At 39.9% G+C, this 25,328-nt stretch overlaps 2 protein-coding genes across 4 annotated transcripts in view; both read right to left on the bottom strand.

Moving 5' to 3' along the window:
* The window catches only part of atp8b3 (ATPase phospholipid transporting 8B3), a 71,376-nt gene extending 66,323 nt beyond the window's left edge, over nt 1-5,053 (bottom strand). Inside the window, exon 1 of one of the 2 annotated variants that reach the window (XM_034081627.2) lies at nt 4,937-5,053. The gene's annotated coding sequence lies outside the window, so the exon portion shown is untranslated. The remainder of the gene's footprint in view (nt 1-4,936) is intronic. The other variant, XM_034081628.2, reaches the window with a different exon arrangement.
* Nucleotides 5,054-8,450: 3,397 nt separating this feature from the next.
* The window catches only part of lingo3a (leucine rich repeat and Ig domain containing 3a), a 36,053-nt gene continuing 19,175 nt past the window's right edge, over nt 8,451-25,328 (bottom strand). For both annotated transcript variants that reach the window (XM_034080488.2, XM_034080489.2), the window contains exon 2: nt 8,451-13,185. In XM_034080488.2, coding sequence (XP_033936379.1) covers nt 11,292-13,124 — 1,833 coding nt within the window. In that variant the 5' untranslated portion in view covers nt 13,125-13,185 and the 3' untranslated portion in view covers nt 8,451-11,291. The remainder of the gene's footprint in view (nt 13,186-25,328) is intronic.

Here is a 25,328-nt window from a genome sequence, read left to right as displayed (position 1 = left end):
TCTTCCTGCTGTTGCTTTTTTGGGTTTGCTAGCACATCATACAACGCAAAGTCTTTGTGTCACGCATATGCAGGTGTACATGTCACTCAGACAAACACATTCGGGCTTCGGGTCCTCGCTCTTGCTGGGCATATGCTTGAATATTTTTAACCTGATGTGTGTTCTCACCACCGCAGGGGCTGCATGGCCTCTTTGAAACTTTTGGTTTGATGCTTTTAGCAGACCGACTGGCGTGAGTGTGAATCACATAACTACAAGTGAGAAATTACTCAGAAAGAGGATGATAATGTTTGAGGTAGTAGACCGTGAGGTTATCGTTTGAGATTTGGTTCCTCATGTGTGAAATCATGAGTGACAGTTGATTGCACAGTTCCTTTCTGAGGTGACGCATGTAGCTGCAATAGAGTGCAGCATGATGTCTGATCAAAATTAACTTTATCCGTTGTTAGACTAAGAACAAGGTGTGAGGAGAACATCAATGAGGTAAAAGGCACGTGTGTAAGCGTAAAGTGTGTGTGGGTCAGTGTGAGTTTCTGCTTATTGCACACACACAGGGGGCTGGCTGTGGTTTTCAACACACTGCTCATCTTTCTTGCACAGCTTCCAATGAAACCAGCCACAAACCCACGCAAATGAAAGAGATTGTATTAGAAGCTTCATGCATTCCTCTCAGACCCGTTATTCAATAATGTCTTCCAGTTAGATTTTTACGTTCTGCCGTATGTCACATTGCGGACAAACCTTTACCGACTGCTTTTTCTCCCCACAGTTTAGAAGAGTAAAGAGAGGCAAGTAGATAAAAGAGATGGAGTAGGGGGAAGTGGTGACTGGGTGGATAAAGTGAGAAACACAAAGACTGTTAGACTCAAACTCAACTACAGAAAAGTCTTGATGACAACCTGTACATCATTTCTATAAGACAAGCTCAAGTATCCCCACTTCACTCAACTGAATCATATGCTAGGTTCAATATCAATACTCAAAATGCTATCTGGAATATCAAAAAATGCTGTAATAATTTAAACAAATTGACTTTGCAAAGTGACAAGGTTTCTGCATAATTCTAAGTATATTTTGGAATGAACTTAACCTGCATAAAGTGAGCTCTCAACAACCTGTGGTGCAGATTAGTACATTAGCCTCTGTTTGACATATTTAACTATGCATGTTGCAGCAGAAACAACTACATGTTTACGAGAATATTGATAATCAAACACATTTTCTCAGTCTGCATCACATTCTTTCGTGTGGTCTAGACAGGTAGAAGGTGAGGTGAGGTCAGGAAGGGGGGAGGTTTGAATGCTGGAGGCGCTAGACAGAGTCGGCGCAACTGAGTGAGCTGTTGTAGCTTCTGCAGCTTTTCTGAGAGAAAACACAACCTCATAGCAAGGCAAGGCAAGTTTATTTATATAGCACTTTTCAACACAAGGAAATTCAAAGTGCTTTACAAAAAATGAAAGACATTAAGAAAATGGCATTTAAAATCAGTCATTAAAAAGAAAAGCTAATAAAATAAACATTAAAAGACAAAATACAGTCCTTTTGACATACAGGTACAGAAACTATTTTTTTAAATGTATTGGCCAAGGTGCATGTGGGTTTTCAGTCTGCGACGGAAGATGTGTGGGCCGAAATCACCCCTGTTTCGACTTATTCTATCTCAACACAATCCAATTAGATGTTTACATTCAAAACCATCAGATGCAGTAGTTGAAATGTTGCCGTCATAAGGAATACATTTTTCAACATGACTCATTGTTCATCATGACCCTTTTTCCCCCTTTTAAAGACAGCTGTGGATATCACGTGTCCACAGTCTCTCAGACTTCAGCCGTCACCGCATTCAGAAATACTACGGTGCTTTCATCGAAGGCAAACCAAGATAAGAAGAGGTAAAAGCAAATCAGATAAGGTTACTATTATACAAGACGGAAGTACCTGTATTACTCAACCTCCCACAGAAGACTCACAACTTTCCTTTGATTTCAGGTTGGTTGTTACTCCCTTTTGCATCCAGCATGGACACCCTGTCGTCACTCTTACATGGAGGCCGAGATGGTCACATTTTACAAGTGACAGAGGGATTGGTTCCTAAGGGAACTCGTCGCAAAAGAGAGTTCATACCTGACGAGAAGAAGGATGACCTCTACTGGGAGAAACGAAAGAAGAACAACGACGCAGCCAAGCGGTCTCGGGAGAAGAGAAGGATGAACGACTATGTGCTGGAGACTCATCTCCTGTCCATGAAAGAAGAAAACACCAGACTTAGTGCTGAATTAATGGCCATCAAACTGCGCTTTGGCCTGGTCCCCTCTGTAGCCTACACTGCTCACCCAAACCCCCACCTGCACACACACCACCAGGCCCTTCAGAGGGACCATTACTGGGGTGGCAGAGACCCTGTGATGCCCAGACACCAACCACCTCACCCTCTCTTCATCCCTGCTTATGCCCTCCATGCCATGAGAGGCTATTCATATTTGAACGCGTCCAGTACCACGGGTTCTGGCTTCCTATCTCCCCTTCTCCTCTCTCAAGATCTCCTGCCCTCATCCCGTCCTGGAGCTCCCCTCCTGAGGCCAATTCCTACCAAAGTTGCTTCAGATGAGGATGAGGAGCAGCAGGACCCTGTGGTGTTGTCCCGGTCCTGGCCATCTCCACCTGGCAAAATCACCTCCAGAGGGGATAGAAACTACTCTCCAACCAGACAATACATGTCCGATTGACAATCGATTCCAAGAGTTGCTCGGATACTGATACCTGTATTCCTCGGTTACAGCCTAAAATGCTGGATCTGGTATTGGTGGAGTATACTGTCTGGATGGAGTCCATTCAGTAAAACGATATAATGTTATCTTATCATTTATCAGCTAATATAGCTAAACTCACTGCCCTCTTCTCTACTTTGCTTATTCAACTCTCACCAGAGATGAGTGTGAAAAATATTCAGTTGTTTGGCATTCATTTTGTGTGTATGTTGTTGTAAATGTTTTACAAAGCTTTAACCTGAGCAATGCTTTATAACAATGATCACAGCCATATAGGATTAGTAATATACAGCTGTTAAAATATATCATCATATATTTCAGTTTTTAAAGTCCAGGTATCGATAAGTAAAATAAATTCCATCGGAACTTCTCTATCCAAAAACACAAAGGTTTGTCCACTCTACATATTGACTGAGAAACTAAATTCTTAAATTTCGCTTTATTTACAGACGCATTTTCCTGCTGACTGTAATTTAAGAGCTTTATTTTTGTTAATAAATAGTGCATAATGCATTCAAAGAAGCACTGTTACAAAGTAACACACTACAGCCTAATTAAGAACATTACGGCAGAAAATGTAAGTAGGTGTTCAAATAGATTCCATTCAGGTATAAGTTCAAACAACGCATCACAAAAATAGAGCCCTGAAGCTACTTCAGCTTTTCTCTGCGAGCGCTCTAATGACAAAGTTGAGAAGATGTCGAATTGTGTGTTATAAAGATTACAGCTCACTTAGGACTAGACTAAAAACTATCCAACCAATCCAAGATGCACAAACAATCATTTCCTTTTTAACAATTGAAAAGATCTTACAATGCACATTTATTTTGATTTTAAAAAGACAAACCCATTGACTTAAAAAAAAAAGGACATCACATGGTTTCACTTGCCTACAACCTCCCTTAAAATGGAAACAGTGAAGAGTGATGAGGCATTTCTTTGGGTTTCCTGTGTGGGCAGAAGTAGTCACCTTCCTACATAAAGTGTGTTTGAATCTTCTAATATTCCGATAAGCTTGGGAATGACATTGTGTTAAATATACAACATTACAAGCTTAAAACAACTCAATATTGAAGTCTACATTGTTTTTTACAAACCTGATTGTTAATAATGTCAGAAAAGCTCTCCTCACTTCCTCCATAACCCAAAAATGTCACTTGCTTTCCCCAACAGAAAAGGACATCGAAGCTGTGTCTTACAGAGGTTAACTCATCAGTGCTCTGCAGCCTCAGGGAGACTGAAGGCTTGTTGAAAATATATAGTCCCCGGTCCAGAGACCAACAGGTAACACAGACTGTAGCTTATGGCTCTCTTCTTCCAGTTGACAACTGTTGTTTCTTTCAGTTTATTTGTGAGTCAGCAACACACCGGGGCTACAGCTGGTTTCTGGCTCTTTGCCCGACAGCACTGATGGCGAAATTGCTGCTCGCTCAGAGACAAACACAGAGAAATTCTGGAGTGTAGGCACGAGAGAGCAGCTGACTACTAAGTGTTTTAGAAATATATAACAGTTGTGTTTAAGGCCAGGACTATCAAACATTTCTTATCATGTTTTAAAAAATTGGAGGTGGTACAATCTGAGGGGTGGAAGTAACACAATTGATTTGATAAAATGGAGCTGATAATATTGCATGAAAATAGAGGGGTACCGGTACATGGATGTGGAATGAAAAATAAAATAATAAATTGTTGAGTGTTTTGGATATTTAAAACAGTCGTGATATGATAAAAACAGCTCCATGTTTAACATGTTATCATTCAAATGTCTTTCTTCCACACCTCATATTTAAAAATGTAATTTTCTATGTTACAAAACCAATTGATGTACCTTTACAGGCATTATAAACTTAAGGTACAAGTTGTTGATGTTAGTCTGAGAAGGTAGTAGTCTTGGTAGACACACCATGAGTGCTAAATATTCAAACAGGTACCCTCAAACTACTGTTTTAATTCCCTTAAATTATTTATATTTAACTGTTGCATTTAGTATGTTTTTATAACCCTTAGCTTCTACCTCATTTAGAGTTCAGCAATTGAAGGTGACGTGTTTTTAGCTTAACTCCTAAAAAGCAGCTAGCATACACTTCACAATGCTAACAGCTAGGAACACACATTTTTACTTCTTGAAAATGTTATTGTAATTAAGTCAAAGTGAGATATATACTTACAAGTCCGAAGAGGGCCAAACTGTACATGTTGGTCTTCTACTTTGGATGTTTGAAAATCTTTTAAACCCGTTTATTGTGCTGTAATCCCAGTTAGGAGCCTGTGAGCTGAGGAGCAGGAAGTGTTAGCCCAGGCAAATTTCATTTAGAATGTTGTCGTCGCCATCTTTAATTGTAAGGGTTCATCTGACCTATCGGTAAAGTGCGTTTCAGTTTTTATTTTTCCTTTATGTATTCAAGAATATAATATCATACTGTATATTTTGTGTACAAACAAGTTTACATTGAAGAGTAGAGTAGGGAATCAAACAGCCACCTGTGTGTTTTTATACTTAATAGCTATAAAATAGCTGGTGATAAAATGGTAATCCAGAAGGATTCTTTAAAATAATTTGAATATATGCATTCTCTTTTTTTGTTTTTATATAAATATTACTTTACCAAAACAAAGCTTGCCAAATAAAGGTCGGTGTGGCTGCTTTCGTCTTAATAGTGGTTTAAATCTCTGCTTTCTGTGATTACCAAAAGCCAGTATTTTTTTAAGTGAGGGCCAGGGAAAGTTAACTTTTATCTATAGGCTTGGTCAAAGGTGGTCCCACTTAACATATGTAAAACTTGTAGAATTTGCATTTACGTGTTATAGGCTACATTTCTAAAATATTTCTATTATATCTCTTATGTTGTTCTTTCACATGACTATAGAAGTTGAAAAAGGCTGTGTCCTTGCTGGGTAGGCCATGCTGCATTATTATACTTTTGTTAGGGTAAGATCCCAGTCCAATAAAGCTAAAATACTGTTAACTTGAAGTTGATATAAATATAGTTGAAATCCCTCTTGGCACCTCAGACTCCCTAATGGCCCAGAGCATAAGCCCTGAGCATTATGTGTCTTATTAAACAGACTTATAATATGAAGACATGGCAGTGATCCAGTGTTGTTCCTGTTCATTACTACTACTGGTATGCAAGGAAAGACATTCATATTAAAACATGAAAATGGTAAGTGTCCTTTTGCAATTAAATCTGCATTTGGCTGATCTTTGTTGTCAATGTTAAAAGGCTGCTCAGTTTATCTTTATGTTTTTTAACCAAAACTCAGAAGTCTGGGCCCGTTTTCAGTTATAAGAGGCCAAGGATCTTTGCATTTAGTGGCCATGAACTACAAATATAAATCAAGTTTTGATGGATACAAATCCTTTACTTACCTGTTTTACTTCTTCTCTACAAGATTTCTTTCATTCAAATGTTGCAACCATCACCAGCACGTTAATGTGGCAGATAATTCACTGCACCTCACCAGTCACCACTGCATCTTGTGAAACTAATGACTAAGTTCAGAAACCAAAACTAAACAGTGTGTGATGGGTCTACAGTAAGTTGTAAATAGAGATTAATTGCATGACATTTAAGTCATTATGGCAAAACTAACTGTAAGTCATAAAGAGACATTTATAAATCTGGGGTTCATCAGCAGCTGATATGAAATACATCAGAGTAAGAGGGATTTATGTGGTTTCATTATCATCCAGTGTATTTAAAAGGAGTACATTAAAAGACTAAATGTATTGCATGCAGCATATCAACTGATCTTCAAGCAGATCATGTCTTGATGAAAATATGTGCACTCTTTATTCTCAGGTTTATAGTTTGTTCTGCAACTGCTAACCACTACAATCCCATTTAGACCACCAACGTTCAACACCATGGTAACACAAAAGGTGTGATTACTACCCACAGACACAAGCCTTTTATACACACACACACACACACACACACACACACACACACACACACACACACACACACACACACACACACACACACACACACACACACACACACACACACACACACACACACACACACACACACACACACACACACACTTAGTTACGTCATTTCAATTGCCCATCAATGTTCCCATGTATATCTGGAAATAGCTTTAGATAAATAGAGATTATGTCTGTTAAAGTGCATCCTGACATTTCCCCTCTAAACCAAATAAAAGTAAGTAAATGAAATACATTATGAATCCATCGTAATAATGACATTTTAAAGTCTGACGTGTCTGCGTGTTGATGACACATCTCTCTGTGGTTCATCTGAAATGTTGGTGACACATGATAATTCCTCTTCAGAGAGTTGAACCTTTTCAGCATAGAAGACAACAGTCAACTCTTAACAAAGAGGGGGGGAGTTTCAGATGTTTTACTTAGAATTACAAAAAAAAAATTGAATCAATTCATTAAGTGAATCATCATAAATGGTTTCTTCTAACTAAACAAAGCTGTGGCCATAAGCAACAACTCATGGTCTCTTATCTACAAAAAGGGCAGCTTTGAGAAGAATCATGTTCAGACATTTAGCACCTTTTTTTCACACATTTTAAGTGGTTAACAAAATGATCTCTTATCTTTTGCTGTTAGAATACTACATGTTGCTATTAAAAGAGACTTAAATAAATGAGTTGAGAATCATAACAGATTCTTCAATGCAGGGATACAATTAAGACAACACATCATATAATATGCATAAATATGTATATTGGACTTGGATTTTACCTGAAACACAGTACAGTTAAGGTTTATTTATATGCATAAATATGCCGAGAAGGCTTGATTTTGGATCAAGACAATAAGAAAGCGATGATATAAGTGACACCTGAGGCATCAGAGGTGCAAAAACCACGGGCTAGAGGTGTTGGGAAAAAGCAATATGTTAAGATGAGTCATATTGAGGTATCGGAGGGTGCTAAAGTGTCGAGCACCAAGAGGGCGGATCATGTGTGAATCCTTGAGGGGCCTTTCTTGGCCTGGTTTAGATCCCCTGGTCTCATAAGATGGTGGTCATTAAAAAGCAAAACAAAGTTAATAGTGTCATCTTCATTTGGTGAAATATTTCTTAGAGGTCTGTTCATATGGTGGCAATACCCCCACCCACAGGGCACGAGCTGTCGCTGACTGATGATCGTGATGTATGAATCATGTGCTCGGACTTTCGTTGTGACTGAAGGAGATTTTGTGTTGTCATATTTGAATGCAACTAGACCATGAGGTCTACTTGGTAGTCATTTTTAAGTCAAGTTTTAACATCAGAAGTTGCATATTGGACTTGGATCTTAGCGGGACTCATCATTCAGTACAGTTTAGGTAAACATGTAAGGTAAGAAACAATAATCAAAACACATTTGGGTGGATGCACTTTAAAAATGATATCATTGGAACAGATTTAGATACATATAAGAGCACTGGGGGCAGAGCATCTTCCTCTTTTACTCTACTTCCTCATCAATGTTTGCTGAAGTGTATACGTTTTAATGTGTCTTTTAGTGACCTTTTACCAGTCAGAACATCAGTACACTGTAAACTAACTTCACCGGGCTTAGTTCAGTTTTATAAGTTACACTAATTCCAATACATTGAACTTGAACGCTAAACAAACAGTCTGGATCCATAAACACATAAAACCAAGAATGCAACACTATTTTTATGTGCTCACAAAAATGTGTTTTATTTTTGTCATTTTTGTTATGATGAATGCATAGAAAATGAACAATAATAACTCCTCTCATAAAGTCTATGCAGTATTTATACAAACATCACTAACTTGAGTGAATCATGAAAGTATATCTTAATGTGGCATGTACATGGGACATCCATCCATTTGATTAAAACATTTAAATATGAAGAACTCCTGGAAATAAAATACAAATTTGCAACACTATTTCACAGTGACGGGGTCACAGGTGTATGTTTATATGTCGGTGTTGCGTGACCAGATGACTGCTATAAAAATGGGACAGGGCAAAGACATCACCATGGCAGACATTAAGCATGCTTTATAAAGAGTGTGCTTCATTTTTATAAAACAGTACAATACAAAACAGTCTAGCACAATTTCCAATGGTTTTCATAATTACAGGATGACATCAGAAGAGGACAATGAACAGTATTTTGTTGTTTTACACTTCTAAAACTTAACTGATGTCAAATCAGTCTGGTAACATATTTACAGTTCATAATTATTAAAGTTGGGATAAGTTTGAGAAACCGGCTCGAGATACACTTTTTGTTATATTCCATGGAATGCTCTTAACATCCCGATAGCAATGAATATCTTAAGTGCTTTGACAAAAAATCCATTAAAAAATGTCACCTGTGGAAGCACGACCAATCATTTTAGCCGGCCCGGCTAAAATAACTGGATGGCCTACCTGCCTGTCCGCCTTCCATCTGTGCACAAACTTATCTCGTGCCCTCATTGGTCATGTGCGCGTTCGTGTGTGTTGGAGGAGGAGCTCTGTAACGAAGTGGCAGATTTTTTCCGGCTATGTATTTTCAAATTCTAGCGCACTCGAGCTGGTTTCTCCAAAATTACCTACCACACCTTTAAATCCATATTGTGAATTTAATCTGTTAAAATTGTTGTGCGTTGTATGTGTATGAACCATAGGGTATGAACACATATTCTTTTAGGTTTGTGTGTGTGTTTGTCAGCAAGACTACGGAAAATATACCTGCCAGACTTTCATGAAACTTAGTGAAAGAGCATAGGCCAAGGAAGGAATCAATTTATTTTGAAATACTGCTGGGTAGGAAGGTCAAATTCCATTAAAAGTTCCACTGCAGTACCGTCTCTGAGCAACAGAGAGCAGCAGAGTAACGCTGTTAAAGCTGCAGAATATTTGTTCCTAACTCCGACAGAGATATTATTTGAGGTGAGAATATTAACAGGAACTCATTGTGCTCACTCTCACTAAGCTTTGTCTGAACTATGAAGGACACTGCATTACTCCCAGTTTCTGCCTTTCATAAAGTATTGAAACTACCACAAATTGCTTTGGAAGGCCCAACACTGACACATGTGTGTACTGTACATGCCAGGACTAACTATTAATCCTAAGGAACAAAATACACTGATTTACATTCTTTGTATTATTTTAATCAATATATTTGAAACAGTTTGTAATCATCTACATAACCATTGTTACTTTTACAAAATGCTTTGCAGTTTATCAGGATGTTGTTACAAGTTACCATTCAGCCCTTTGTTTTATTGAAGCGATGTCACCTTCTCTAGCTCTCCTCCCTCTGTTACATTATGACCTTCATCATATTTTAATTGTACGCCTGCGTGACTGAAAGTCCTGAAGAGAACCCACTTAACATCTCACTGGTCAGTCTGGTTCCCCACTGTCATCTACAACCAAAAATAGACAAGTGAGCGGAAAATTGATGTAAACGCCCTTCATGATTTGTTCTGTGAGCTCAGGGATTTGAGGACATGATAAGGTGGATTGGACATCAATGATGTCAAAAAGATATTTTAACGGTAGAATTACAGTAGAATTGAAACATCGGTTTGATCACAGTACTATAAACAATCACAAGAATGTCAATGATAACAAAACATATAATACATCATCTACAGTATATATATATATTTATTCTACCTATACAGTATGATATACTCAGCTTAGGGATGAACGCAACCCAACAAGTCTTAAATATACAAATAATACACAAAGTAAGAAGCCAACTCTGTACATGCGTTTTTGTTTTACAAACGTTTTTTTTTATACCAGGAGGATAGCACAGTGTACTAAATAAACTATTGAAAACCTAACCGGCAGAGTGCTGTCTGTGATTAAAACGGCTTGGACCAACTTTTAGTGGTATCCAATGAGAAGTCACTTCCCTTTATCACATTTCATGGTGCTTTTCCAGTCAAATTGGCAGTGTTGCAGAGTATAATGTAATCTATACAAACCTAGCATCAGCAAAAAATAAGCACTTCTGTATTTATGTGACAAAAGTGCTCTAAAGTCCTGACTCTAAATATGTCTAAATATGCAGTATATAGCTGGAACTATTCAAATACATATTGGCAAGTTATTGGCATTCATTGAGCACCACCTTGTTATAATGTATTCATGAGTTTGGAGACCTTGCATCACCTCAGATGGAGCAGCGAGATGAAGAGGACAGAGTTCCTTGTAGGGCAGGAGGATGGAGTTGGCAAGAGATTTGTCGAGGTTAAAGACTGGTGGGACTGATTGTGTTGCTTTTAACAGTCTATTCGAGACATCTTTTACACATTAATGATCCAGGTTTCTTCTGCAAATAAATGACAACACACAACTAAGCAATAGAAATACACGTATCAAATCCATGCAGATTTTCTTGACCTCATACTGTATATAGTTTTGATAACAAACCTTTTCCTCAATACAATGTCAGTATTATACTATAAATAACAGTATTAAATTATTTTCAAGCACAAAGTCTAATCCAGTGTCTTGTCCCTTTAGCTTGAACTGCTTGTAAACAACACTAATGAGAGAAACAGTCCAGAATAATCAAATCATTTTCATGTTGAACTTGCGTGCCCCACCCTGCCCTCCACTGGCAGCGGGTCCATCCACCTTTCTGAAGGAATACTCCACTGAGAAATTGTTCTTGTGCTGCCCTCTGCCTCGACTCCACACAAAGAGCAGAATGAAACAGAAGAGAACCACCCCCAGGAACATGATACAGCCCATAGCCGTGGATATGAGGATGGTCTGTAGGTCCAAAGTAAACTTCAAGAAGACTCTGGTGTCATTCAGATTTGTGTCATTAAGGTCTCCAGCATAATACGTGCGGTTGGCCATAAGAGCTGCATCTAGAGGCAGCCCACTGACTGTAAGTGTGGCAAAATAGGTGTCATTGCCACCAGCATTGCTAGCTATGCAGATGTAGGTCCCACTGTCTGTCACCTGTGCGTATCGTATTTCTAAAGTGCCCTCTGGTAACACTGTGAGGCGGCCACTGCTCTTTGTGGTGATGCGGCGGCGTTGAGGAGAGATCCAGAATATCATCGGTGCCGGCTCACCTTCTGCTTTGCAAATGAAAGACACCACCTGTCCCTCGCGGGCAGTAACCTGCTGCAGTTTCCTATTGCGGATTTTGGGCTTCTGGCAGGTAAAGTGATCAAAGAGAGCTGAGTCGGAAAAAGCGTTAAGCGCCCGTCCCTGCACCTCCACGGGCGACATGCACACTGGGGAGGCGCCGTCAAAATTAAGAGTCTTCCTGCGCTGGAGGATCCATAGCAAGCGGCAGTCGCAGGCCAAAGGGTTCCCGTCCAAACGCAGCGTCTCCAGAGTGTTGACGGACTGAAAGGCTCCCTCTTCCAGGGACACCAGGCCGTTATTGGAGAAGTTAAGAAGACGGATGGACCTAAGACCACCAAGCGCATATGGCTGCACCACCACCAGATTTGTGTTTACTAGATGCAGCTCCTTCAGCCTAATAAGGTCCCGCAGCGCCCAGGACTCCAGCACAGAGATGGGGTTGTGGGAGAGGTTGAGGCTGGTGAGATGCGCCAGACTGCGTAGGGCAGAGGTGGGCACAGTGGTTATGTTAGTGTGAGTTATAGACAGCCAAGATAAGTTGAGACCCTGCAGGCTGTGAGGGGCAATGTGCTCCAAGAAGGGCCAGTGATCGATCTCAAGGCCCTTCAGGTTTCCCAGTTTACGGAAGTTCTGGTCCTCTAAGCTGGAGATGCTGAGGTAGCGCAGGCGCAGAGTCACCAGGTTTTGCAGGTAGGACAAAGACTGGCTGGACACAGACGTCAGGTTGCACCGCTCAATGGTTAACTCCTTCAGCCCCACTAGACCCAGGAAGGCCTTGTTGGAAATATAAACTAAATCATTGTCTCCAACTTCCAGATTGGTCAGACTCTTCAAATCTTGGAAAGTAAAGTCCAAAAGAATTACAATCGTATTCCCACTGAGGTCCAATGAAGTCAGGTTGGAGAGACGTGAGAAAGCCCCCATGGGGACCAGCTTCAGTTGGTTGCTCCTCAGTGAAAGCGACTGGAGGTTCTGGAGACTAGAAAAAGCGTTCGGTTCGAGGACACTGATCATGTTCTCACTCAGGTCCAGCTTTTCAAGACGTGTAAATGGGAGCAGGTCACCATGCTCCACCCAGCGAAGTTTATTCCCGGTGAGGTCCAGGGTCTTGGTGTCCCCTGGGATGCCATCTGGCAGTGAGGACAGGCGTTTGCCGAAACAGGACACAGTCTTGAGTTTTGCAATGCAATCACAACGCTGGGGACATCCTTGAGCATGGCTGGGTGACACTGTGATCATGAAAAGCAAGAACAGGAAAGGCAGGAGCCAGCCTACATCCTGGCCCAGACTCACCCCCATGGCCCTCCTTTACACGGCTTCCTCCTGCTCCTGTCTGGGGCTGAATCACTGGGCCAGACACCTGAGAGAAGAAAGAGAAGAGGGGAAGAGAAAAGAGAACGGGAGGGCAAAAGGGAGGATAGAGAGAATGAGAGGGAGAGACAAGGAGACCAACAGTGAGACAAATTAATTGAACTCAATTCCACTCCAAACACTCCAAATGAGAGGATTTACTATTATAAAATATAATTGACCCGGCACAGCAGCTAAATTAAAGCTAGAGCTCAAGTTAATTCTCAAAGGACTGAGTCTTTATTCTGTTGAAACAGTTTGATTTACAATGGGGGGGACTGTGCTTCACAAGTAGTCATATGCCAGCACACACAAAAAGGGAATAGCTGTGAGTCAATTTTATATTTGACAGTTGTTTTGCTCTCTAGTTATTTCATGCATTGTAAATGAAAACAGTTACATTGGAAATACATTATATTCATCAGACCTCATAGTGAGACAACTGAAAATGCATAAAAAAGGAAAACAATTGCAGCCTCTAATAAACACAAACAGCTATTAGCACTGCAAAAGGCACACAAAACGGTCCATTTATACACCGTGGGGAGGTAGAATATCAACAAATAAAGTCTCTGGAGAAGAAAATACCTGTATGTAAAGACGCTAAATAAAATATGACAGTGACAATGAACAATCCAATCAACAGATTGTATCGTATGGCGCAGTATATCTTTGAGTAAATGCCTGACAAGGTCACTGGCCATAGCAGAAGGCTACGACTGAGTGCACCACAAAAGCCCAGTCCATCACATCATCGGCATAAGTCTCTGAGGCATGAGGCTTATATGAGAGGATCCAGACCTGCCTATGGGTTTCATATAACACACACGGACCTACACACACACACACACACACACACACACACACACACACACACACACACACACACACACACACACACACACACACACACACACACACACACACACACACACACACACACACACACACACACACACACACACACACACACACACACACACACACACACACACACACACACACGGACACACACACACACACACACAATTTCACCCCTCCGTCTGCTGGTGGCTGTTGGCAGCAGAGTGCTAATCCTTTTAAAGCCCATTGTGAAATACCAACTAGTGGGATGGTGGAGAGAAACTCCAGAAAACATATTCAATAACATCGTCATTATTGAGTGGTGAGGCTGACAGTGTGTTAAAACACTGAGCAGTGGGACTATAACTGGTTCACACATCAGGAGGTCCCTGACCTTCAATATGTGCTGGTTATGTCACTAAAATGAAACACAACATGTGCTCATTGAAACAAACACATTGAAACACAAATGTTACCAGAAATGTGCCGGGCCCTACTCATCAGTTACAAAGTAATAATAGACACATCTATTACTGTGAGATATAAGGAGACAGTATTAAAGGGTTTTAAATTCACAGCTGCTACTGTTACAGATGACTTCATGACAGATTTAAAGTCCCTCTCCTCCACACATTTACAATACACCTGGCTCTGAGATGAATATTTCCATTACCCAACCTGCCGCTGAATTAAATTAACTTTCTGAACTGCTGATAGAAGGCTTAAAATGAGCCGAATATTCCTTAAACAGGCCCTATTACGCTTCCTGGGGTTTTCATTTTCCTGTAGTGTGTTATATAGGTTTTTGTGCATGGTCTGCAAAAGATAACATCTCAAAGTTCCCTCCAGAGGGAGTTTTCTTTCTCTGAAAATAAGCCCCTTTAAAAATAAGTTTAAAGCACAAAATGTGGACATCTCAGATTGTTAACAAACCCATTGTTTGGATCAGAAAGGACATTGTGGAAGGCAGCAATGTACTTTGCCAACACACACTTCCATGTGTCAGATTGTGTAGCCTGACAGCCTTTCACAGGCGGCACACACATTTTGTCTATCACTGTAGTCTAACAAGGCCCACTAGAATAAGAAAATGCTATTTCTGCACTCAAAAGCAGTCCTTGTGTTTTGGTCCATTCTTTATAAATGATCATACATGAAAGCTCAGGCATTGTGTCTTGTTTTATTCCACACATTCTTCTTTCTTCTTCACAACTTGGCACCTATCCACCATGCAAGAGTATCCATAGTTCTGCAATGTAATCCTGGGCTGCTAGCCTCAAGCAGAGATGAGGAGCAGGCTACACAGATCTGCTAAATTCACTTCTTTCGAACTCCACACCCACAGATTTTCCATTTTCTGCCCACATCCCTTTCTGTACAGCAATTTATGTGAAGAAAGTCAGTTTGAAAGACCTAACGTTGATGTGTAAACTATGTACAGTTTATATATATATATATCAAATCAAGTTTTATTTATATAGCACATTTATAAACAATTTTTGGTCGAGCCAAAGTGCTGTACATATAATAAAAATAGCCTACAGTAGAGACACTTTACAGCAAATAAAACAGCATTTGTATATATATGAGTTTCATTATAATCACTGAAATCAATAACTAAAGCACTTTAAGATGCAGTGACATCTGAATGTTAAGAAGTTTCCTACGTTTATAACCATGTGTTCCAGTAAACAGCAGGTGTGCAGCGACTACAAAAGTAACCACAAACTTCCTTCCCCACAGCCCCCACTTCACATGGCCAGTTTTCATAACACATATCTGGTAGCAGTCACTCAACAATAGGCACAGGTCAACAGCAGGTGGATGGGGCAGTGTGCACTCTGCTGTACATGATCCTGCTATCTGTATATTTTGCGCAGTCTATCTCTGCTCACGCTGTTGCGTCAGCGTGTTCTCCTGCGTGTTGGCCATGTGTTGCACTGGAGCCAGACTGGAGCACACCGCAAATACTTCAGCCGAGCACGTACGAACTGCGCATGCGTAAGTGGCAATAACTCTCCTTACCAGCAGGCAGCGGTAGTGTGTATTCGTCATTCAAAACAGGCAACAACCGGAAAACAGAGAAGAAGAACAGACTACGTGTGTGATATAAATTGTCACTGTCACTACCCGATCCGTCACCCTGCCCGATCGGTACTGCGCATGTGCGAGAGGGTCCGCCATGTTGGACAACTCCGGACGGCAACCCACGATGGACATCTGACACAGTGGCTTTTAGCAAAGCTCAAAAGGAAAACTCGAAAGCCCAAAAGGAAAACTCGAGAGAGATAAGTTATTGTTAAAAGGAAAACTCGCGAGACATAAGTTATTGTTATTACAACGTGACTTCACTATTATTTAACAACTCTTTTTATTGGGTTATTTTATTTGGGGTTAAGTACATTGTCAGAATAAGTGAGGAATGAATTTAACTTCTGTTAGACAGCCATATGCCATACATTTTTGCATATATTCACAGTAAATATCGGGCAGGGTGACGGATCGGGTAGTGACTGTCACTACCCGATCCGTCACCCTACCCGATCGGTACTGCGCATGTGCGAGATGGTCCGGAAGTCCGGACGGCAACTCAAGATGGACACTTGACACAGTGGCTTTTAGCAAAGCTCAAAAAGAAAAACCGAGAGAGATGAGTTATTGTTATTACAACGTGACTTCACTATTATTTAACAACTCTTTTTATTGGGTTCTTTTATTTGGGGTTAAATACATTGTCAGAATAAGTAAGAAATGGATTTAACTTCTGTTAGACAGCTATCATACTGAATACATATTTACTGTGAATGTATGCAAAAATGTATGGCATATGGCTGTCTAACAGAAGTTAAATTCATTCCTCACTTATTCTGACAATGTACTTAACCCCAAATAAAAGAACCCAATAAAAAGAGTTGTTAAATAATAGGGAAGTCACGATGTAATAACAATAACTCATCTCTCTCTCGAGTTTTCCTTTTGAGCTTTGCTAAAAGCCACTGTGTCAAGTGTCCATCTTGGGTTGCCGTCCGGACTTGTCCAATATGGCGGACCATCCCGCACATGCGCAGTACCGATCGGGCAGGGGGACGGATCGGGTAGTGACATAAATAAACAACAGCTATGTGCGTTAGCTTCACCTTAGCATGTGTTCTTTGCAGGTGTTTGTTGAGGTTTGATTATGACTGATTTTAGAAAGTAACGAAGTAACGCGTGCCGGGGCAATGTTAGTAACTGTAGTGTGATTACTGAATTATAAAAGTAGCGCGTTACACTACTCCGTTACCGACAAAGTAATATTATTACAGTAACACGTTACTTTGTAACGCGTTACACCCAACTCTGCCTGCTACTGAGCTGAAGTCAAAAATAATTGTTGTTATCTTTGATTGCACAGCAGGAACACAACCATAGTCTACCCTGCTGACCCTTAGCTGACACTGAAGACAGAGAGTTGAGGAACTGCTGAGAAAAGAGTGTCTTAACAACACCTTCACTCTTAGTCCTTGTACTTTACTGCAGATACGATAATACTTTATTGTCAGCTTACGTCTGACGTTTTTCTTGCTCCATTTGCAACATCCTCATGGAAAAATATTGAAGACAAGATACAAGGGGGGAACAATATTTTAACAAAACATCACGACCACTGAATAAGTTGAGGTACATGAAAGCTTGACAGTGAAGTTGCAGGATGTTCACTTTCCAATCTGCACCAGCCATGTCTGGCAGGCACAATCAATATGCAGCTCTGTTACAAACTGCACATCAGCTTCGATAGAACAATACTGTAGGTGTCTAACGTTGTCATGGAGATGCCTGCACCCCCCCACCTACAGCTTCAAATTCTCTTCATAGTATATTATTTTCCACACACGTCTGAAAAACACCTGTCCACCAGTTTCCTCCTCCGTGCGCTGACCTCACCTGAATGTCTCGTCTGCAGCCACCTGCCTGCACAGCTGCTGCTCATTCCTTTATTAGCACTTCAGTAAATATCTAGGTTAGTATTTTCATGAAAATCTCAGAGTGGAATATTGCCTTCAGGCTGTGGTACCTGTTTACTCGCTTTCTTTCCTTGACTCTACCTGCTGCATCTTCTCTGTGATCATATTTAGGTCACCTGCTGCCCAAAAACTGTGATGAAAAGAACATTTGCTGTCACTGTCAATGCAAAATCATTGTCAGTGCATATTGTGTGCACTCATCCTGTAGCATTAGACAAAAGGTCAGTTCTTTATCTTATCATTCGGTTGCCAGGCAACATTTACTCATCCAGTACTTTCTATTAGAAAAACTGCCCGAAGTAATGCTCTATTCTGGAAAAACATCAATATTTATACACGAGGGGGTGGTTTGAATTGAAACCGCTGTTTGTTTCTGTTAGGAATGATGCACGGTTTAGTCACACCAGCTTTACATATTTGGGCATCTCAGCTGTTGACTTTCAAATTATTTATGTAATGACTTTGTAATGCCTCAATGTTTAAAAAGACACGGCCAGCATCACCGAATAGTTTGTTGTGGACTTTGAGTTTATGAAAGTTTAACAGCTTTTTTACTTCGAATATCTTTTTGAGCTTGGAGGCTAATAGACCATTTTTCCCTGTAAGCCATTGCAGTGTGTAAGTGAGCCAAAATGCTAAATACAAGGAACTTAAGACTGAAATAGCTAAATGCAACTGAGCCATTATTAAAACCTGTGCTTTTTCTACAGGTACATGACAAAATGTCTGCCGTGAAAAAGGCCCATGATCAAAGATGATGACTCTTAAGTGCAATCTAAAATATATTGGATATATTAAAGCCTGAAACATTCCCTATATAAAAAGGAAAATACTCTGACAATGAAAGACAGCATGCGAGCAAAGACAAACACTGTTGTTGTCTGCAGACGCTTGAATTGCAGATCACACTAGCTTTGTGATACAAATGTAGGTGACATGTTAGCAACAAGGAACACATTTGTGTAGCCTGAAGCATTCAAGTACTTAAAAGGGAACAGAATGTTTCTGGCTAAATAAAAGCCACGGTACAGAAAGTCAAAGATTCTTTCACATCTTCTCATGCGGAAGTATCCTATGATTTCCATTAACATTTAGGAACAGTTAAAGGGGCTCTGTTACACTTTTGGGGGTTTTTCCTTTCCTGTGTGTAATATAATAATAATAATAATAATAATAAAATAATAGATTTAATTTGTTAGCGCTTTTACAGGTGATCAAAGACGCTTTACATATATAGTGAAGATAAAATAAAATAAAGGAACAACAAATAAATATATAGTTAAAGTTAAAGTCAAATAATACAAAAACAATCACACATTAAAAGCCAGATTGAAGAGGTGAGTTTTTGTAAGTTTTTTGAAGGTGGTGAGGTCAGTGCAGTCTCTGATGGGTTGTGGGAGTGAGTTCCAGAGGGCGGGGGCAGCGACGGAGAAGGCTCTGTCCCCCCAGGTCCGGTGATTGATGCGGGTGGGGATGGATAGGAGGTTGGCTTCTGATGAGCGGAGGCAGCGGGAAGGGGTGTGGTGATGCAGCAGGTCTATATAGGATATATATATAGCATGATATATATATATATATATAGCATATATATATATATATATAATATAGGTTTTAGTGCATGTAGATGGTTTCCTCCAGTTGACTTTCTCTCCCACACACTCCCCCACTGCCTGAAACGCCTCCATAGGACTCCTTTGTTTACTTCCGTTACATAATGACATCACCATGTAACAACGCCCTGCGTTTGACACTGTTGACCACAACATATTACTAGACCGACTGAAAAACCGGGTGGGACTTTCATCAACAGTTCTAAATTTGTTTGAATCCTACTTAAAGTGACATCATGAATATGAATATGTCAGTTATATTGAGACGTGTGCTGATATACAATATTCAGCACATGTCTGGGTGTGCAGTGATTGCCATGGTATCAACAGAGTCTTCTGTCAGGAGCTGGATAAAACAACTGGGAATATGATGTTATTAAAATGTCATTAAGGAAAAGAGCAGTTGTTGATTGCCCCTTTTTCATTTTGTCGTTCCGAAAATTGCAGCTACTCATGCAAAGTAAGGCGATGATTAGTTGTTAGTGTCTTTATCTGCCTGAATGCCCCGTGTCATCTACATGCAAAGGGCCTTTATGACCCTGTCTTTAACCTGAGCCATTTTTGTATTCAACTCGAATTAATCTGAATAAAGAGAGTAATTTCACAATTGATCATGTGATTATAAAGGTCACCTTCACAGAACAGGTCAAGCTAAATCACCCGCTGAGTGTATTGGGTCCACCACTTTTTTTACATTTTTACATGAGCATGTTTAAATGCTGATGTTATCATTTAGATCTAAAACAGCTGTGCTCAGGACATCGTCACTGAGCTGCTAGCATGGCTTTAGATTCTTAGTCTTGTTTTTATTATTTATAACTCCACTTTTTAGTTTATTTCTGATCCTTGTGCAACTAAATTAAAATGCTGATTAAGGCCTCCTTGATTACAGTGGAAGGTGAATTGTTTAATTGCCTGAGTGGTTAGCAATCATCCAGCAATTACACGCCTCCGCTCCTCCAGCCAGGTGTCCACTCTCTCTGCGTATGGATCTCAGAGTCTGTAAAGTACAGATGGCAGAGTGGCTGACCCGGTATTCATGTGTTCTCTGACCGCAGCCCAATTACCATCCAAATCCCTGTAATGTAAGTAAGAGAGGGAGAAGGAGTGTGGCCTTTTAGCTAAAATAAAAGTCAGGTTAGACAGCAGCAGAGCCAGATTTAGACAGTAAATGGGCTTTAAAGCTGCAAGGGCAGGGGGCTTGGTCGATTATTCTGCCATCTCTCTTCCCCCTTACCAGCTTTCCCTGCACAAACACCTACATTATTTATTCCTGAGACTACCCTTACTCCAGCCTTACCTCCCCACCAGACTCTTTTTGTTTAAACAGACACCATTAGGGGCTTGAATGACAGCAAATTGAGCTAATGTGCTTCATGCAAACGCTCCTTCTCGGCTATTAAAAATAATAGATGGTGAGAACCCCACATGTTTCAACATGAGGACATTAGGATGGGATCAGACAGAGGGCAGTGCTGAAGTTTAGACAACTCGTACACATTAAACACGCACACACCCTACTAATGCATAAAGCTTCTCTAATAAGATGAAACCGGTGTGTGTGAGAGTAGAATGACAAAGGATTTCAATGCAGCCGAGCAGCAAGTAGACTGGGCCTGTGTGAGCAAATACAGAGCGGTGTGGGCTGTTCTCGTGTTATGTGAGACTTTAAAGGAGAAAGCAATATTCAATTGTTTGAAGTAAAAAAGATGAAAATATCAAAAACCTACAACCGTTAGTCAGTCTCGTCATACTTTAAGCCCCAAGCCCTTTTGTTGAAAATCTTGAAAAACATGTCACAGGTATGTAGCTTAATATTTGAAAAATAAAAAACAGCATGGCACTCTAACAAACATGACTTAAACAGGAAGAAATAATGCATTTTTGGGGATTATTTTAAGGTGCGAATTAACACACGTGGTGCTTTATTGAGTGTTTCCGGCAGCAGGCTGATATATGTAGGATGTACTCAAAATAAACTGCAGTTCCCATGTTAATAGTAATGAAGGAATCTGTCAGCCAGTGCAACAGTGTGGTGGACTGATGTATTTTTAATAGTTTTGGGAGCTCCATGGCACAATGGAATAAGCTATATTTAGTTGTTCTTATTACTTTCAGGGGATTCATTGACATTAAGTAAAAAAGTCTAAGAAAATCACAACGGTGTACAATATTGTTCACAAGCATCTTAGCCGCTTTACAGCTCAAATTCAAGCGTTAATATATCTCTATGTATATAGCACTCTATATATGTGTGTGTGTTATTTAAAACAAGAAAGGGCCTGGATAAATGAACAGCAGCAGAAAAGAGGGAAAGGCTGCCGGAACGATAATCATGCTGCAGGTTTTACAGATGACAAATGAGCAGGAAGTGTATTTTAGAGTGTGTGTAGGTGTATTCACGCCGAAAGGCACACAGGCCGAAGCATCACATCCACAAAAGCTCCTCAAATGGCTGCACTCACACTGATTTCAACCATGCCCACTCATATTGCTTTACATAAGCACAAACTGTGAGTGTGTGTGCAAGGAAACCCCATGGAGAATAGAAAGCTGGGGTACAGTATGAGCGTGTCTATGCATTTACATGAGTATAGTATGTGTAAATATTTGACCAGCAGCTGTGGACCCTGAGGTGACAGTAGAAGTCAGAAAAAGATGGACGAGGGCCATCGTGTGCAAACAGTCCACTAATTAAATGGGGTGTCGTCCTCTGGCCCTGCATAATAAAACTGTTGCAGTTAGCTGATAAGATATGTTGGGAAACTCCCATTATACCAATGCACCACATGCATGTGTAATCATATGGAACACTATTTAAAAGGTGCCAAATGGGATTTTAATTATAATAATGGATTACAGTGAGGTCTTAAATTGCACTTCTGCTCTATGCAAAGCATGAACAATGAAACCAGAGGACACAAAGAGGTGATTAAGTGTCCTGCCATGTGCACTGAATCTTTAATAAGAGAGAACTGTTTAGGAGCTTATAGATGTACAAACTGAGACAAGCACATTCAACATCACTGATACATCACGGACCTGCAGTACATGACTGATGGTAGATCAAACTTCAGCCGTATAATGTTACAGTAACTGATTCTGCTGCAAGAATCCCCCCCCCCCCATTGTACTATTTGGTCTGTAAAATTACATAACAGTGAAAAAAATGGCCAACACACTTTCTCCAATTAATGTTCTATATAAATATACAATAAATAAAACTCCATCTTAGAGGCTAAAAAACAACACTTAATGCAATTTTTGCACAAAATAATTACTGAAACATTCAACAATTATCAAAATAGTTTGTGACTATTTGTCAGTCATCACTGAATCAATTTGTAGACACATTAGTTTTGACCAAGGTCTGAATAATAAAGATTTTTTTGACACAGTCTGCTTCTCTCATCCCATTTATTCATGCTACACAGACCTGAGTGTTGCACATCCTCCATCTGTTCAGACATAATAACCTGCTGTCAGCTTGTAAAGTGTCCTTTTCCAAAACAAACGGAAACATCATTAAACAAGAAGAATGCAAGCAGCCACATATTTCACATTAATCTGTGTGGCACTCTGAGAGCAACATCTGCTAATGAGTTCATTAATCACACAACTTTAAGTGTGTATTAGGAGTGCAGTGTGATAGGAATTTCTTTAGTAATTAAAAGTCAAAACATGTTTGGAATATCTAATCAGATCATCTGTCGTCATGAAGTCTGGGATGACTTATTTTAAGTGGACGATCAAATTATTATGCAACATGAAAGAAGAGCCTGAAGTGAATTTCTTAGTTTGAATTAAAACTTAGTATTGTAACGTTCAATAAATGTATGCCGTTTCTCCAAGTTGCAACTTATTTAGACATGAGCTACTGTACGGCCGTTCAATGGTAGTGCGTAAATGGGTATTTAAATCGACTTATTTGCAAAGGTGGTATATCACTTATGGATCACTGTTTCCCCACCAGCAGGAAGTTATAATTGCCGGATATCTACGGATCAATAACAAACCTGATTTCATTAGGATATTTCTTAATTAAATGACATGTCGGGTTAATAGTACATTAAAAGGTGTTTGACCCACAATCCAGTATTGACGTGGAGCAAATTCATTATAGAGTTTGTTCAATAACTGTAACCACAGTAGACCGGAGTGCCATGCCTCTTTGAGACGTTCTCATTCTAGGTAAGTGTGAAAGGGATATATCTAATTAACAATTAACACTGCATATGGCTGAGGTAAGAGTGGTAGCATGTGACCCCCTGATCCGAACACCAACGCTCAACCCACTCTCTCACACACACACACACACACACACACACACACACACACACACACACACACACACACACACACACACACACACACACACACACACCACACACACACACACACACACACACACACACACACACACACACACACACACACACACACACACACACACACACACACACACACAATGTAGGCCAATTACATGGGTGGCAGACGTATTTATCCGGTGCTTGTTTGTTTCAAGGCCTCATGAGACTTTAGAGCTCAGTCAATAGACTTATGCTTATTAAAAATTCCAATTATAGTAATTAATGATTCACATCTAAGAGCTGATCTTGTAGTATTGAGTGGTTTCTATTAAGTCAAGAGTAATTTCTCTTTTGATAGGAGAGAACAATATTTCTTGAAAGGAAATCAAACTTGTGTTAAAAAGTTATTTAAAATGCATTTCTGAATGGATCTCGTCCACAAAGGAATACATTTAAGAAGATATTGGCTTAATTGCAGAGTTCAAAACCCACCATGTTATTTTCTGCAATATAGTTAAGTCAAAACATTAGTAAAGAAAGTTTGGTTAAGTCTTAAAGTAAAGTGGGATTATGGGTCATACAAATGTGTCAAGATAAAAAAGTTGTAAAGCTTTAGGTAGTCAACCACATACAGTGGATTCTCTAAATTTAGAAATTATTGGTAACATTTGGGATTACACTGCTCACCAAAATATAAAAGCATAGATTGTCATTCTAGTCATTTTTAAGCAGAAATGTTCTATATTATATAATTTTAGTTCAGCTCACACAACATGAAGCCTGAGCCTGATGATTTGCCTAGCTTAGCATAAAGACTGGAAACAGCTAGCCTGGCTCTTAACAAGTGACAAATAAACAGAAACAGAAAATACACTCATCACACAGTATGGGTAACAAATATTCCTATAACTTTCTGTCTGATGTAGCTTTAGACATAGTCTAAAACATAAACCCACAACTTAACATGTTATTACAACTTTGATTTCTGAATATAACAGCTAGGTGAGTCATTTCCCCCAAAATATGGTCTTTCTTCTAAGCAAAGCTGACCATCTCCAACTAATCTCTGATCCCAACCATGTCCTGAACAGTGATTATGAACTCCATCAAATGTAATACGGTTAGACTGAAGCACTCGTTTGTGCACCAGTCAATCTTCATATTAAAAACCCAGATCAAATGTTTGTATAAGGTCTTGAACAATGTCTTCAGTGATTGTAATGTTATCTTACATTTATGTTTCCCTGTTTCATGTAATCTTATTTGTTCTTGTTGATGTTGCAATTGGAGCTTCTGAAGTGAAGTTGGGCCCCCCCCCCCACACACACACACACAAGGGGGGGGGGGGGGGAATTACAGTTTAAAAGTCTCAAAAATGCTACAACT

The sequence above is a fragment of the Pseudochaenichthys georgianus genome, chromosome 4 (assembly GCF_902827115.2).
Source record: "Pseudochaenichthys georgianus chromosome 4, fPseGeo1.2, whole genome shotgun sequence".
NCBI lineage: Eukaryota > Metazoa > Chordata > Actinopteri > Perciformes > Channichthyidae > Pseudochaenichthys > Pseudochaenichthys georgianus.
The sequence above is the reverse complement of the archived record's forward strand: the minus strand, read 5'-3'. Positions and strand labels throughout refer to the sequence as shown.